General features: G+C 33.0%; 2 protein-coding genes across 3 annotated transcripts; both read right to left on the reverse strand.

Moving 5' to 3' along the window:
• Positions 1–6,667: 6,667 nt before the first annotated feature.
• LOC145957246 (uncharacterized) lies at positions 6,668–7,896 on the reverse strand. Its single transcript, XM_083073467.1, has 5 exons — positions 7,762–7,896; positions 7,488–7,677; positions 7,286–7,404; positions 7,066–7,192; positions 6,668–6,762 (listed from the first exon to the last, which is right to left on the reverse strand). The coding sequence occupies exons 1-5, from the start codon at positions 7,894–7,896 to the stop codon at positions 6,668–6,670; spliced, it is 666 nt and encodes a 221-aa protein (XP_082929593.1).
• A 3,014-nt stretch (positions 7,897–10,910) lies between these two features.
• RDM4 (RNA-directed DNA methylation 4) lies at positions 10,911–16,259 on the reverse strand. Of its 2 annotated transcripts, none has more exons than XM_020384467.3 (10): positions 15,882–16,259; positions 15,698–15,778; positions 14,648–14,733; positions 14,345–14,419; positions 14,120–14,161; positions 13,094–13,245; positions 12,001–12,128; positions 11,654–11,732; positions 11,503–11,576; positions 10,911–11,413 (listed from the first exon to the last, which is right to left on the reverse strand). In XM_020384467.3, the coding sequence occupies exons 1-10, from the start codon at positions 15,970–15,972 to the stop codon at positions 11,154–11,156; spliced, it is 1,068 nt and encodes a 355-aa protein (XP_020240056.1). In that variant the 5' UTR covers positions 15,973–16,259; the 3' UTR covers positions 10,911–11,153. The 2 variants fall into 2 exon arrangements, with proteins under 2 accessions (XP_020240056.1, XP_020240054.1); XM_020384465.3 differs by having other exon boundaries at positions 14,648–14,736.
• Between the last annotated feature and the right edge of the window lie 1,450 nt (positions 16,260–17,709).

Below are 17,709 nucleotides of genomic sequence, written 5' to 3' on the forward strand. Positions count from 1 at the left end.
TATTCGATGAAGTACTCTCGATTATCCTGTAAAATAATCGATTATTCTGTTCTTGAGTGGTTCCCAGAATTCATGAAGAAAAAAATAATCGATTATCTGGATCTGAAAAGTTTATAAATAGATTTCACTTTTCAAAACAAAGTAACAGAGAAAAAATAGAGAATAGAAAAGATCAAAACTAAGTTTGTGAAGTCTTTGTGACCTTCTTGGAGTGTTTTCTTTGTGAAACCAAGAAGAGAAACATTTTGTGAAATTTTTTGAAAGAGATCATCATCATCACTACATTCTTAGGAGAGAAAGGATTAAGATTTGTTTGGAATTCACAGTCTGATTTGTTCAACTTTCAGGTGAATTCGTTCCTTTTAATTCTTTGTGTAATGTGTAAGAAAATCTTGAGTATGTGTCTCAAGTGGTAAGGAATTCTTGTAGTGGGTTTCTACAAGAAGTGCTTTCTTGGATGCAAGAAAGTGTCAATCTTGAATATTGAAGTGTGTGCATGTGTGGTATGCTTGTAAAACTTCTTTATTGAGATAGTGGAACAAATCTTGATCAGGTTATGATTGAGGACTGGATGTAGGTCACATGTGGAGTGCCTGAACCAGGATAAAACACTTATGCATTCTTCTCTCACCGTTATCTCTTACATTGAGCAAAATCTTAATTGAGTGATAAAATGGCTGATCTTGATTAATATGTTTGCATGCTTAACATTACTTTAAACTGAATCAAAACATTGCATATTAGTTGTTCTTAAAATTTAACTTAATCAAGATTAATCAAGAAAGTATATAGGACTTATTCCCATTGGCAAGTTTTTCAAGAAACTTCTTTGAAAATTCATATTAGAAAAGTTTAAGTTGAAATAAAGATCCTTAAAACTTTGATAAATTTTTAAGTGTCATTGAATCCAATTCATCCCCCTTCTTTGATTGAGCCATTCTTTTCTATCATATACCATTCCAAGAAAAGGAATATACTAGTGTTTTATCAATTCAGACATCTAAAGCAACAAAGTTTGGTATCCATTCCCTAACTGCTAAATAGTGATAAAAAATAAGCCATGACCGCCTCATGTATAACTTTCTCCCTACCCACAACAAAATCAAATTTCACCATGAAAAAACCATAGCCGAGATCTAGTAAATTATAGTTGGCGACAAGTTCCCAAATAGCCTTCAACCTCTCTTGCATTGTGGAAAAGCCAAGAGATTTCCTCAATAGTTTCACAAGGATAACATTTTGCCATGGTTGCCCCTTTCATACTTTTTTCTTTTGGTTCATCCCTGGAGTATCCACCGCCGATAGCAGTGACTAATCTCCTCGCTACGTTGGAGGTACCTCAAAGGGTGGGATAGCTGGCCCTAAGATTTAACGCGGCTGCATACATAAAGCAGGATTCGAACCCCTGACCTTGCTTAAGCGTGGATCAACCCCTACCGTTGAACCACAAGGCAACATTTTGCCATGGTTGCCCCTTTCATACTTAATCCTAAGAAGTTTAGCATCAATGAGACCCACCTTCTTGTGCTGTGACACCAGTTCCTTCCCATTTAGAGGCTTATCACGAAAAGATATTGGGTGGGCAGGAGTGCCACCCCCATTAGGCAACCTACCTTGATCATGGTAACACACCAATTCTAGTTCAAGGTGTGTTACCTTGATCCTTAGCTTTCTCAAGCACCTGACACCTTACCCCGAGGTATTCCCACTAGTGTGAGACCCCCTATACTTTTCATCCCTTAGCTTTACCATTTTGTAACTTCTATTGTAGGGCACCATGTCGTCACATATCCCCTACATTGTCATATTCCTTATGGTATAATTGTAAACATGATGGAGGACCATCCTTGAGACATCATATAGGGCCTATCACAAGGTCCATGGCTAGGAGAGTAGAGGAAGATGAAGAACACACCACACCAAAAGCCATGATCATCATGTGTGTGGATTTTGGGCCCTCTCCTTAGCTTGTTGCTTTCATTTCCTATTTTGCCCTTGTATTTTGGGGTACATTAACTATTAGGATTTTATTGTGCATTTTTATTTAGCCTTTGTATTATGGGGCAAAATTAGGCTTAGGATTTACTTAGGGACTTAACCTTGACTAGTAAGGTCAAAAGTCCATTTCTTTCATTTTCTAGGACTAAGGGTAATTTAGTCTTTTTGGAGAGATGAGAGCCATTTCATTTGGGCTGCATCTAGGGTTCATTTAGGGTGCATTTGGGCTTGAAATTTTCGGCCAAATGCTCCCAAGAAACCCTAGGATGCTCTCCTCTCTCTATAAGTACTCTAGTCCCTCCACCATGTACCCACTTTGGAATATATGCATTTTGAGTAAGCCTTTGTATCTCAAAACCCTTCCTTAGTCTCCTAGGGTCCTCATGCCCAACCTCCTCTCCTTTCTACCCTAAATAGAGTTTGAGTTTCCCTTGAGTGGCCTCCACCAACCCTTGGTGGAGAGAGCTAGCTAAGAGCACCAAAAACACCTTCCACCTTCCCACCTCCATTTTTGCCCACCTTCATCTCCACCCTTCAATATTGTTTTTCCACCACCCTTGAGGAACATCCAGCCGTCATCCTTCTTCCTAGACCATGGAGAAAGAGGGAGCTCCTCCTTGGAATCCAAAGAACACACCATGGAAGGAAGGAGCGCATCAAAACATCTCTTTCTAGCGAATTCCCAAGTGTCAAGCACTTTGAGCACCAGTCTTTAACAATATACCCTTACTCTTATGGATTTCTCGCATGACACGTTAGGGTCAAGATACAATAATATCAATTCACTATCATAAATTAAATTATTATAGTAAAAATTAAAGTTAGATAAACTAGTGGAAAGTAAATATTAAGGCTATAACTCTTTTTTTTTTTTTTTGAGTTTGAAAGGATACATAACAATATATTTATTTATAATACATAATCTTATCTTAGGAAAATAATAAACTAGATGATAAACCATAGTAGATGATCATAACCACTTTCTATTATTTATTTCTTATCCTTAATAGTAAATAATTGACTTAGTGATAAAATATTTAACTAAATAATTGGAATAAAACACCTTCAAATTTATTTATTTATTTAAGAAACTAGTTGAAATGCAACTCCATTGGTTAGCTCTAAGTGACCAATCTATTTATAGTATATTTTTAAAATAGGAAATAAATTTTAAAAACTTAAATATTTATATCATTGAAAATATTTATAAAATTAGTTTCTAAAATGGTAACACTAGTACAAAAAGGGTAATTTACGTCGGTTATTTTAAGCTTTTTACGTCAGAAAAAGGTTTGACATAAATGCGGGAGACGTAAATTTACGTCGGTTGCAGCTGACATAAATTTACGTTGGACATTCACAAGAGTCGACGTCAAAAAGTTGGAAACCAAAAAAAAAACATAACGTGTGCAAGTAGAACGGGCCATTTTGCAAGCAGAATGGGTCGTTTTGCAAGTAGAACGAGTCGTTCTCCAAGCAGAACGGGGCATTCTAACGGGCCATTCTGCTTGCAGATCCACGCACACGCGAAGCATTTTCTACCTGTATTAACTAATATATTAACAAATGATGATCCACCCAAACGCGAAGAAGAGGATAATATTAACTAATATATTAATAGATCAATACATACATTTATTTTCAACATATTAGCTAATATATTAAGAAAGGATTTTCCAAACTAACCTCAAACGCGAGCCTAATGCAATCGGTCAAAAACTCAAGAACCACCCAAACGCGCAAACATACACTCAGATGCAATACACTCAAACGAAATCTTAACTCAGAAAACTCGAATGACACATACACTCAAAGCTCTCTTATTTAAATATTGACGTGCGCGCGAATACAATTTGAAATTTGTAGATATTTTACGTCGGCCCCTATGAGGTTCGACGTAAAAAAGTTGGACTTAATTACAAAAATGTCATCGCATTTTTTTAACATCGGATTTTTCTTTGTCCGACGGGAATACAGTGACGTAAATTACCTTTTTTCTACTAGTATAAGAATTGATTTTACAAAAATCTACATAAATTATAAAAGTTCATACAAACTCATGGTCTTGAAGAACTTTCCAATGAGTTACTTAAATAAAATTGAAATTTTGAGATTCATAAACTTATCAAAATAATTAAATATTTTTAGTAGTGTTTAGTACATGTAATTAGTTTTCCATGAAGCTAAAAATCATAATTTAACTTATACTAAATAATTTAAAGTAATTTTTGAATGTGGTGTTCATAATTTTTCAGAATTCTAGAAACTCCATATTCATTTCCTAGAAAATGGTTTTATTTAAAATAGTAAATTAGATCCAAAAATTATAAAATATATGCATAGAAAGATAATCAAGTCTACTTTTTGAATATATAAAAATAATTTTGAAAAGTGTTTGTAGTTGATACAATAAACTCATAAAACCCTAGTAGTTCATCCTGAATTTCCAAAACTAAAACCCAACAGTATGGAGTCATAATCTCCCTCATTTTAAACTCGATTTAGGTAATTCCAAAGCCTAAATTGAAGCCTTTTGAATCTAGTTTCAAATGAGACCGGTTTTGTATCATTTGTATGTGATGAAAACCTCAAGAAGATGCTTGATTGATGAAGCTTCTCCTTCAAGCTTCTTCCTAAATCTTTGATTTCTTGACACATCTCAATCTTCTTCAAGGTTTCCAATGGAGGAGGAAACCTTGGAGTCACCTTCAAAGGTTAATATCTCTCTTCAAGTGGTGTCACTTCAATGTAAAAGATAAATTACTTCAACTCTCGCCACAATTTTAGGAAGAGGATAAGACAATTGTAAGTAAATCAAGGAGATAATTTAGACTTTTGAGAGAGAATTCAGAGAAAAGTCTCAGCCAAAATCTCAATAAGCATTAAAAGTCCCTACAAAATGGGTCAAAACTATAGCATATAGAGTTTAGATGGCTTATGGTGCAAGCTAGACTAACCATGGTTAAGTGTAACCATGGTTTGCTATAACCATGGTTAGCTATCTTGTACTTAAACTAATTAAGTCTAGTTAAATATCTACAAGTCTAGTTAGTTGTCTAAAAGCTTATGGAGTAAGCTAAGCTAGTCCTATTTTAATAATAACCTAGGTTAGCTTAAGTTAACTCCAATTACCTAACCAAATCATTGCAACTACTAAACTAATAATTACTTTTAACAAGTTTGTTGAGATGTCATTATCAAAGCCATACAACTTAATTTGTAGCTTGGATGACAAGCTTAGCATGGTTTGGACGTCCGACCACTTTCATGAGCAAGTGGACGTCCAAACCTATGAGCCATAAAAAAGATTTGGGTCATCTAAGTCCAAATAAGTCTAACAAGACTTAGTAGTTACACTTCCTCTATCTTACTAATTATACCATCAAGTAATATAAGGACAAAATTACCTACACTACTTAACCCAAAATACAAGGTCAAAAATATCCTAATATAATCACTACTAAAATGAATTATAAGTAAGAAAAATGTATAACAATAGAAGTCATTTAAGGTAGGATAGGCCTCCAAAGGTAGGGTACCTTACAAAATAAGGGCAAGTACTCTATAATTCTTCAAACCAACTTTATCAAACTTCACCCTTCTTGAACTTATCTAGGAATTCTTGGGAAGTAGGTTTCCATCAATATATTATAAAATATGTTATGAAATTTTGATTAAGTCGTGTTCAATTTGGATCTAGGTTGGGTTGACATATTGTTGGGTAAGGTTCTTGGTTCTAAAAAAATATGAAATGAACTACAACGTAACGACCATAAATGTTCCAACAAAATTTAGAACAATAAGAAATCCATATAGAACCAATAAATAGTTTCAACATATACATATATATATATATATATATATATATATATATATATATATATATATATATATTATAGTAATAAAGTAAAATAAAAGTATAAAGAGATCAATCCTCTCTCCCCCATACCTTAGATGAATGAAGGTGATGAGTAAGAGGAAAGAAAAGTTTTGGGACTCTTGTATAGTGATGGAAGAAGAAAGAAGATGATAAAGGTTGTTTGATGGCAGAGGAAGAAGATAATTGCCTGAATTTTGATGATAAGGTATTTTGACAATTCACCTTTACTAAGATTTTCAATCAACTCCTTATAAACACAATTCCATCTATGATTTACATTTGATCATATACAGTAAAAAAATATATTTGAAACTATTATACTATCAAATAACATTAAAACCTTTTACTTTTAGAATATAAAACTTTTTGAAAATGTTTTTTAAAAAAATGTATAAAAGTTAAATATATTTATAATAACTTTCTAAGGGTATTTAAAATTTAGAGGCATGTAAAAATTCAATGATGACATAATAAACATTGAAACCAAAAAATAAGATGATCAAGGTTATCAATAGCGGATAACGGTCTATAATAGTGAGGCCGAAAATCCTTTATAATTCTATGGCGGATGCCATGGTGGACGATATATATATATATAAACACACACACAAAGGAAACAACAAAATAATAAATAGCAAGCAACAAAACAAAATTAAAAGCAACATAATATCAACTTAAATACTTAAATATCATAACAACAATAACATAATTCATTAAGTCTCATAACATAATTGATTAAAACACAAAAAAACATAGAAAAACAAGAGTACAAGAAGCATTTTTTTTAACCTAATCATCCTCTTCATCGTCATTCTCCTTCTTTTCTTCAATGTAATCATTCTCTTCATTGAATGTCAAAAGGGCATAGCCTTCATCTTCTTCACCTTCTAAATTGTCAAAGTTAATATTTGGCAATTCTTCCCCTAATTCCTCACTAATATCTTCTGAATTTTCTTCAACAACTTCAGCCACTTTTCCTTTTCCTTTTCTAGTTGAAGAAGACACTCATTTGCCTTTTTTAGAAACTTTTTGAGATGATGCTCCTTCCCCACTTGGAGGTTGCTTCCTTTGTTACATCATAAACTTGATTCAAGTAAGTGGATCATTTCCACCAAAAACTCTCTCATTTAGAGCTTCAACTTTATCATCATCATCCCCATCCATCTCTCCAACGAGTCATTCATTACATTCATCAATATCATTAAGGCTAATGGGATCAACATCATCCTTAAGGTTGTATCTTTGCACGAGTGCTTGATTGTATTTAACATAGACCAAGTCGTGTAATTTTTTATGATCAAGCCTATTCCTCCTCTTAGTATGAATTTGCAACATTAAGTTAAATAATTAAGCAAACATTTTAAAATATTTGGAACTAATAAGACTCTTCAAAAGCAAATTAATTACTTGCTCAAAGACGCTCCAATTACGTTCACAATCGGATGAACTATAGGTCGAGCTCAATATCTTTATGGCTAGTTGTTGTAAATTGGGGGTTGATGAACCATAAAGTCTCCACCATTGAGCTATAAAGTCAAAAGAAAGTGTGTTAAACAAGGAACAATTAGTAGAATAGAAGTTTAAAACTCTTAAAGGTTTAGTTTCTAACCTGGTGAAACCTTTTTTCTCATTGTTATAGCAAGCTTAGTCCCAAATAGTTCTCCTATAACTTTATAAGTTTGTAGCTCCATCATGATTTTTTGCTCCACTTGCAAATCTCCTACCAACTTATTCATGCTTGGATAAAACCCTCTTATAATCTCACTATCAAATTCTATTTGAAGGTTGTCATAAAACATCTATGGATTCAAAAAATGACAAGATGCATGTAATGGGCGATGAAGTTGAACATCCCATCTTCTATCAATAATTTCAAACACAACATTATATTTGGTCTCACTGTTATTGAAAAACTCCATAATAGCCTCCTTTGCCTTAGCCATAGCTTCATATATATAGATGATAGTTGGCTTTTTCTCACCATCAACAAACCTAAGTACTTTTACAAGAGGCGCCATGACTTTAAGTATGTACACTACATTCCTCCAAAAAGAAGACATTAAAACAGTTTTACATGCTTCTCTTCTTGTTTCCTTTGATAACTTGTTTGAATTCCATTCATCCGAAAAAAACATCTTTCTTAAATTTGATTTTTCTTGGTGGATCCTTTCCAAAGAAAGAAAAGATGTTGCAAATCGAGTCACCGCATGCCTCACTAGCTCCCTTTTGTTTGTATAAAACCTTAACAAACTTAGGGTGCTTGAATGGCTATAAATGAAGCCAACAAGAGAAATTTCTTGCTAAATTGTTTTTTTGATATTGGGAAGCTTCCCAATGTCCTCCAACATTAAATCTATGCAATGGGCTGCATGTGGAGTCCAAAAAATTTTCTTCTTTTTGCCTCCAACATCTTGCCAGCAAGAACATAATTACTCCTATTGTCCGTGATGACTTGGACAACTTTTTCCTCCCTAATATCCTCTACAATAGAGTCTAGTAATTCAAATAGCTTCTCTTCGGTCTTCACAAAATTAGACCCATTAATAGATTTGATAAACATTGTCCCTATAGAAGAGTTCACCAAAAAATTAATAATGCATCTTTGCTTCTTGTCCATCCAAGCATCTGACATGATGGAACATCCAAAACTAGCCCAATGTTCCTTAAAAATCTTCATCAATTTTTCAATATACTCCATCTCTTTTTGGAGAAGTGGAACTCTTATCTCATGATAAGATGGAGGTTGCAAATGCGGTCCAAAAGACCCAATAGCTGCAACCATATCATGAAAGCTTTCTAATTTGATCATGTTAAAAGATAGTCCAATTTGATACAAAAACCAGGCTATATATTGGTGGACCCTTGCTGTAGCTTACTTGTCACAACTCTCCCTTATACTTATTTTCTTCAATTTCTCCTTCTTGTTTTTTGCAATTATTGTTTTCAGACGTTTACAATAAAGGTCAATAAGCCCCTTTTTCATAGCAACCTTCTTCCTTTCATTGGCCCCAAGTGTCTCGACTTCTAATTCTCTTAAATCCCCCTCCAATGTATAATCTTCACTACCAAGAGTCACATCTTCCATTATTTTTTGGCATGACTCACTTTCTTTCATCTTCTTATTTTCCTCAAGTGCTCACAACTCATCTTTAAGCTCTTGTGGAACACTTTGACAAGGTGCAACATTTCCCTTCTTTCCCATTAGATGTTGCTTTGCTCTTGTAATTCCTCCTTTCATGATTTTTTTTTTACAATAATTGTAGGCAATTTCATTGGCATCTTTCTCTTTGGTAGGATGACAATGTTTACATCCTATGTCTGTTCTCTTAACAGAGTTTGAGGATGTTTGACTTTTCCTTAGAATTAAATTACTAGACATTGTCCTAAAAATAAGAAAAAGAAAAATAATAAAATAGGCACTCAATATTAGTTTAGAATTTAGAACAAAATAGGAATTTAAATTGACCTAATTGGTAGAAGAATTAGGATTAAAAAAATTGCTGTTGTAGATACAGCAACGAACTCATTAAGAAAGGACTTCAAAGAGTAGGAAAAACTAAAAGAAGAAGGAGGATTAAAACTGGAAAAAAAAGGAGTAGGAGGATTAAAACTGAAGAAAAAAAAAGGATTACAACTGGAAAAAAAAAACCTATTCAATTTTAAGTTTGGCTATGGTCGTCGAAGTAGCTTGTCGAAGTGCTGGGCCACCACGGTTCAAGTTGCCGGCTAGAAAGGGGACCCAGGGGTGGTGAACGAAGGTGATTAAGGGTAGTTTCGACTTCCATAAGTGTTGTTCGTGTCGTGGTTTCCCGTCGGAGTGTTGGACCACCGCGGTTTAGGTCGTCGACCGAAAAGGTGACTGGCAAGTGATGGGCAACAACGGAGGAACGTCATCAGAGATCATTGATAGATTTAAATGGAGAGTAGTGGGGGCACTTGCCCCCACTACCATTTGATATAGACATTTTTTTAATAAAAAAATAATATATTTTAAAAAATAAAAGTTATATTCTAATAAAATAAACATATATGTTTAAATTATCGTATGTATAAAATATACATTCGTGGGAGATATTCATTTATTTGATATCTCTTAAACTTTCAAAGGAAATTAATTCTCATATGTGATAAAGAATATTCCTTAATAATGAATTAATTTAAAAAAAATAATTATGATATATATATATATATATTAATGCTCACACATATAATGTAATATATTTAAAAAAATTAATTTTTGATAAAATAAAATTTACAATATGTATGTTTATCTTTTGTGCTTTATATTTATTGTGTACGTTGATTAACAAAATCAAAATAGTAAGATTGTATATGTTAATTAAAAAAATCAAAATAGGAAATATTAAAATATTTATGTTCTATTTAAAAATTTTATTATAAAAATATATTTTAAAATAAATTATCATCTAAAAATTTGTATTAAATATTAAAAAATTATGTATATCATAAATAAATTAAATTTGATTTTTATAAAATTTTACATATTTATTTTTATATTTTTATTAATGCTAAATTATTATAAAATAAGTCTTTAAGATTGTAGTTCTACTTTGACTTAATTTATTTTTATCTTTAATTATAATCATATATATAAAAACTTGTAAAAAATAATTGATATATTTATACTTTTAAAAATTATATGTAAAATTTTTAATACTACAAATATATTAATAAATATTGTTTCTATTATTAATAAATATTGTTTCCATTATCTAAAATTGCATGGGTGGATGGCTATCACGACTTTGTTCTCACTCTCGAACCCCAAAATCATTAGGACACTCAAATTGGGTCTAGGTCGAAGCCCAAAAATGACCCCAAAAACCCTAGATCCATTATATCCTTCATAATGTAAGGGGTCAAAATGACCATGGCACCCGCCACGAGAAAATGGCGGACGGCACCACAAAATGCCATATAGGCATATAGCAGATGGCAAACCACAGAGAGACCCAAAACCACCCGCCATTCCGTTATAACGGTTTCTTTTACAACATTCAAGACGACTAAATAATAATAATAGCAAACATAATAAAACAGAGCATGTAAAAGCCTTGTTTGTAACATTGTAAGCTCAAATTTCAACATCAAAGCTGTTGTCCATCAAGACAAAAATGCCTAAACATCGCTAATACTAATAACCAAAAATCTATAGTGTCTAGTCCGATGGCCCATGCACAATAGGTTTGATTTTGTTCCTAAAACTATTTTTCTCCGTAATTTAACATTCTGCAAAATTAAATTGAAGTCAACTTCATCGGTAAGACCACCTCCAATCATCATCCGCATCCTCAACATCATGACTACCAGCACCTTCGTATTCATCAAAATCCTCATCATATAAGGGATCCACGTCATGTTTGAAAAAACTATGATGTTCTATATCTGCATCTGATGATTCATTACTAATATCGTCATGTTCACGTTCTGATTCACTCTCAGAATCTTCATTCTCAGAGTCTTCAACCTCTTCAGAAATTTCATCCGGATAATCATTCAGTGGATTGTTTTCAGCTACAGCGACCAAAAGTAATGAATGTTTTAATCATTTACAATTTTACATTATAAAGAATAATGATGAGAAAAGATAAACTAGCTAATACCATTTGAGTCATCAGATTCATATTCTGAATCATCTGGTCCATCATAATAGTCCTCCTCCTCGTCAACTTGAACTCTGACGCAAATCAAACAACATTGTGAAGAAGAAAATAAGAAACCTAATTGAACATGTACTGACAAAATAATACTTACAATGGATAAGAAGATGAAGAATCGTCAATGTTTATGTCCATCTCATCCTTCACAGTGTAGAGGTCATACACATAATTCTCTGTGTGTTCACACAACACAATACATTGCAGCAAATTAAATTGAATTGGTTTAAACAAATAAAACAAATAAGTAGCAAATACTGCATAAAAAAACATTTATTGAAGTGTTGACAACAACAATAACATGTCACAAGATAACTCTAAAATATAATTTGTCTAAAATCAACAAGAAAAAGAAAATGTGTTTGCCTCCACTCATCTGTCAGTTATTTAAATAAAACAAGTACAGTTTAGCATTTTAATGGTAATTAGCAACTAAATAACCACCTTCTTTAGAATGACCAACCAAATGAGCAATCAAATCAGCTTCAACCTCTGTAGCCGCATTAGGAATAAACTCTCTCAGTAAAGGGAGATAACTAGACAAAAGTCTTTGATCCTCCAATGACATTTCTCTGCATTAATCACATGGAAAGTGGTTTACTATGATAGTTGTCCAAACATAGGAAAACAAAAACTCTGATTGAACTGTTGTTAAATGGATGCCATGGCAGAATGGTCTCATACATATGATGGACCATGGCACTGTCATTCTCATGGTGCCCACAATTCAGGTGGTGGTTATGGTGGAAATAACCTGCACTAAGTGAAAACAAAGGATGGGTCCAGTTAACCCAACCCGTTTTCATCACATAAACCCATGACCCAAGTTTTTTTTGGAACCCTAAATAATAAAAAGAATCGTTGACTACTTTAGCTGCCCTAAATAACAAAACACTCACCCACCTCTTCAGCTGTTTTACTCTACCACTCCATTTTCACTCAAGTCTTCTTCCTCTCTTCCATCTCTGGTAGCAGAGACCTCCAACTCTGGCAACTCACGTCTGTGTTCTGTTTTTCTCCCTCTGTATACCCCTTTTATATTCCCTTTCTATTTTCTGTTTCAATTCTTGTCTATTTTTTCCTTCTCTTCTCTGTTTTACTCTTCCCATATATCTTTTCCAACATTTTAATTCTGTTACTATTGTTTTCTTTTCCCTCTTATCCCCACAGTTTGTTTTTATTCTGTAACCATGTTCTCTTACTCTCACAACGCCCTCTTGTTCTATTATTCTCATCTCTATGCCAACTGCTAAGTGATTCTCCTATTGGTTGGTCTGAGCAGTGGTTCTCTAGTCCTTTGTAACAATGTCATGTGAAGACCAAGCTTCATCCCACTAATAATTGTTTTTTATTAGATTCTGCAGTTTTGTGGTATTATATATATATACACACACACACACACACACATTTTTACTGTAGCTACCATGCTTCCACCATAGGCCAAGAGATGCCATCCACCATATTTTTATGGAAGATTTTTTCCTTGCTGCCATTAACTGCCATCTTCCATTAACAACATTATGATGGAAATACTTACTCCTGTTGCACTTCCTTATTTTTTCCTTCATTGTCAACACGGACAATGTCATAGAGGTGGCATATTTCTTGTAATGCTTTATCATGCGCTGTCCCTTTGTTTCCCTTCCTGCTTTTCCATATTTGTTCAAAGCGGGCATCTTTTGCCAAAGACTGGAAGAAAGATAAAAAAGATATATAATTTTGCCACAAGGAAACTTTTTACAGAGATAATTTTCATGTTTGTGTTGTACTCCCAAGCCAATTATTTTTGACGAATTATATAATTGAAATATGTTTACTCCTAGCAAAAATCTAGTGCCATGTCCATAAGCAAACATGTACCTATTGTCTTCCCAACAAATTTTTCTAACAAAATACAGACTGCTAAAAGGTACGTTATGTAAGGAACAACTCTTAGTGAGTTAATTAAAATCAAGCAGGTCGGTTGGTGATTCAGGATGACCACAAGTAAACCATGCTAGGTATAAAAGCTAAAGAAGCAGCAATATGAGATCAACATTAGTTCAATTATGATTTAAGATAGATGGTGCAACATCAGTTTGAGGAGAGATTATTATAAAGAAGATAATTTCAAAATATGAAAGGGGATAGGGGCTTAGGAGGTAGGGGACATACAGCAAAGACAAGATTTTGAAATAAAGTGGGGAATTAAGGTCAAGTTAATATAGTAAAAAGCTACTAGGAAAATCAACTGAAATGAAATTCTTCAGCGCAACTGATGAAAGAGAAAGAAACAGAAAACGAAAAAGGAACAGTTCAAAAACCAATCAGAGCAACCATACAAAACTTCAGAGAGGGGGTTGTAAGATGAAAGTATTACAAAAGGATATAAGAAATTATGCAAGGGCATGTCCATGTGTATAGAAAGAGAAGCAACTTCAATACAATTTCCAATAGGTTTAAGAATCAAGTATATATAGAATCAAGTATATATAGCCATCCTTTAAGAAAGAGCATTATGGGCATCGAAAGATAAGCACATTCACAAATATGAGTAACATAAGTCATGGATGATGAAACAAACCTCTTTTTCTCGTTTAGCTTTAAATAATAGCTGATCTTGCTTCTGCAGACATTAAAAGTAGGAAATGTTGAAAGACAAAATATGATTAGAAATTAGAAGTAAAAAAAATACAATTAGGGTGAGAAGTTATTTGGTAACTAAGCATGAATAAGCACATGTAATTTTGTGATGCTGCACAAGCAGATAGATGAGAGAGGGGGGAGAAGGGAAGAAGAATCGGCTTACATTATCCCTTTTGAAGAAGTTCTTTCTTTCCTCAATTTTGGACTTGGAACTAGATGCACCACTGAAACCAGGATCCTTAAGAAACAGTCAATTGATAAGGGTACTTTTGTATCCAGTTTATCAATGATGATTATAAATTGTCACCTATTGAGAAGACCAACTCCATATACAGAAATAACAGATGTTGAAAATGGATAACAAAGTGACTTGGATGAGAAAGCATTAGACCAAAAATACACATCATGATGCTACTCTATCATAAGGAGAAAGAATCAGTCGCCACCATCTAGGTGGGTAACTTACCACAAAGGATTGCACGATATCCAAGGTGACCTCAGAACTGCTTATTGTCTCCACATGTTGCACAAAAACCTTCTTGTTATGAAATTCTACTAAAGAAGAGAAAAATATATATCAAGAGTCAGCAGTATTAAACATGCAGTCAATGAAAAGAAAAAAAAAATTCCAGCAGTTTCCCAGCTCTTCATTATGTCACTAATCATCTCAACTCTAGCAATAATTATTCATATTTGCTCCATGTGAGTCATTTGACACCCTTATTTTGGTAGCAGCATTGCATCATGACAACTTTGTTTTCTCAAATGCAAAAAATATTGAAAGAAATCCACATTACAGGAAAAAAAACAAAATTTTAATGAAATAGACTCAATCTATAACACTTGAAACTGGAAGCAAAATACTAATCAAGGGAGGGCAGGCTTTGGTGGTCTTATCTGGGGGAAGTGGGTGAATAGCTCATGGATTTTGTGGGTTTCAATGCTTCATGCAGAACTAATGCTAATTCAACAGGTTCAATCTGCAAACTGTGTTATTCATCATTATGGATTAAAGGTCTAGGTGAGTTTTCTCTGAAACCTACCATGTGAAGCCTCCCACAGACACAGGAAATCGTTATTAACTGATAGTATAAAGGTTGTTTTTATTTTTTTTCCCCCTTTCTTCCATAAAACAATGCTAGCTAAATAACTTCACATATCAAACCCTTATCAGCTAAACCACAAGGAAACATCATATTTCTAATTCTCTCTTTTTTTTGGTAATCATAGTATTAATACGAAATATCCACCATCAAAAACACTGTTTAATCTCTGCCGGGAACGGTAAGCACCCGTAATGTGAGTATTCCCCTTCCAACATAATCTATTCCATACCCAATACACAATAAAACATATAGTACCCATAAGTTTATCAAATAAGCTAATACAAAGATTAAACCCTCATTAATTGGGAAATACACATTCATTAAATGCTATTCATAATTCTTGCAACAGACACATTAAGCTGCGTAGAAGTATGTAGAGGCCCCAAAGCAAACAAATAAGTGTAACATACCCTTCTGAGCAGAATCCGAGATCGATAAGCCTCCGAAATCCAACAGAGGACGCTTCAACGGCCTCTCATTAATTTCCAGCCCTACACAGCGATGCCAAAACCACATACCAAACGTTAAGCCCACCAGGGCCCAAACGATAGCAAAAAAAAAAAAAAAAAAGGAGGAAGAGGAAGAGGGGCTTACAGAAAGCGTCAAGTGGAGATTGAAAGGGTTTGCGTTTGACCCTGACCACCACAGGCTTCGGTGGAGGCGCAGCCGAAGAGCTTTCGGCCATGTTCTCAGAGCGAGTATTCTAGAAGGGGTTCGATTGCGAATTATGGTAACGGTGTGTGGGTAACCATAGATGGAGCAGTGCTATGTGTTACTTTTGCCTTTTCAGACCAACTAGAAACTACAAAGAGATACTTCAAAGCGTTTTCATAAAAAGGATCTGAGATACTCCGATTTGAGGTACCGGAGTGACGGCAAAACGCGGAAGAGGAATGGGAGAAGACGGGGTTGCGGGTCTTAGGCAAGGAGGGTTTAGGAGCAGAGGAAAATAGGACGAAGTAAGTTATGAAAGTAACAGAATAAGAAGCAAAAAAAATATTTATTGAGTATCGATATATTAAATTTTAAAATTTTAAATTATACCATTAATTGCATAATTCAAATCATGGTGTCAAATTTTATTTTATTTTTACAATTTTACTTTTATAAATATCCTTTTACGAATTACAAAATTTTATTTTTTCTAACTGCCAGTATTTATAAATAACTATGTATTATTATATAATTTTTATTCTGCATTTTTTAAAACATAATTCACATAAATATGTAGTGTCTTTTGTGAGTATATATATATATATATATATATATATATATATATATAAATAAAAGAAGAGAGAGGGAGAGAAAGAGGTTAGATATCTTTTGGTTCTTCATTTTATAACTTGTGTTAAAATTTACTGTCTTAACTAACATTCTTAACCTAATTTACCGATTATCCAACAAATATGTGAACTCATTGTTCTTATTTGCTTCAAGCAAAGAAATGTTAAACACTAGTGATACAAAAATCAAACAAGCAAGGAACCGTCGGATGAAGAGAATGGAACGTTATGATTTTTGCATTTAAAATATCATATATGGGTCTTGAACCACTTAAGCATATGTAGATCCCATGTAGAGATGCGTGATGACATGTATTTTGTTGACTAGAATAATCTTTAAATTGGATTAACGAAGTTAGCAGGAGGGAGATAAATTTTTGATGCATTTTGAGACCAAAAGTCGATGTTTTAAAATTGGAGGATGAAAAACAAACATTTACATATTTAGGAGGACGAAAAAGATGTTTAACCCATATATATGAGAAATGATCCACTTAATTCAAGAATAACTCTACTTAAATTTACTCCATTCAATAACTCATGTTTTACAACAAATTATAATAATTCAACCATTAAAATAAAGGTTCTTCATGTAAAGATTAAGTATATAAATTTTTTAAAAAATTGAATATTATTTGATACTTCATTTCATTAATTCAAATTGACGGTTAATCATAAAAATATTTTATATATTGATTTGAACTAATGAAACAAAGTATTAAACAGTTTTCAATTTTTTAAAAAACTTTGTAAACTTAATTTGTGTATTAAGAACTTTTAATTCAACAGTTAGATCATAACAATTTGATGTAAAACATGAGTCTTATTTGTAAAGTAGATCTCTCCTCTCTATATATAGGGGTGTTTAAAACCTAACCAAGTTAAATGAAAAACTACAAAATGCTATAAAAAAAACAATTGGAAATTGCAAATTAACGATTTGGTTCGATTTTTAAATTTCTAAAATTGTCTGGTTTGATTTAGTTTTCAAATTGAAATGTGAAATCGCTCAAAACCAAATCAAACATCACTTATTTGAAAATATTTTTAAATCCAAATGTATACGCATCTACAAAAAATTAGGTGTTTTATAAAATTGTAAGCTACTAAAAAGTGTTTTCTCTCAAAATATACATTGT

This window comes from Cajanus cajan, chromosome 4, assembly GCF_000230855.2.
Source record: "Cajanus cajan strain Asha chromosome 4, NIPB_CcT2T_4, whole genome shotgun sequence".
NCBI classification, from domain to species: domain Eukaryota; kingdom Viridiplantae; phylum Streptophyta; class Magnoliopsida; order Fabales; family Fabaceae; genus Cajanus; species Cajanus cajan.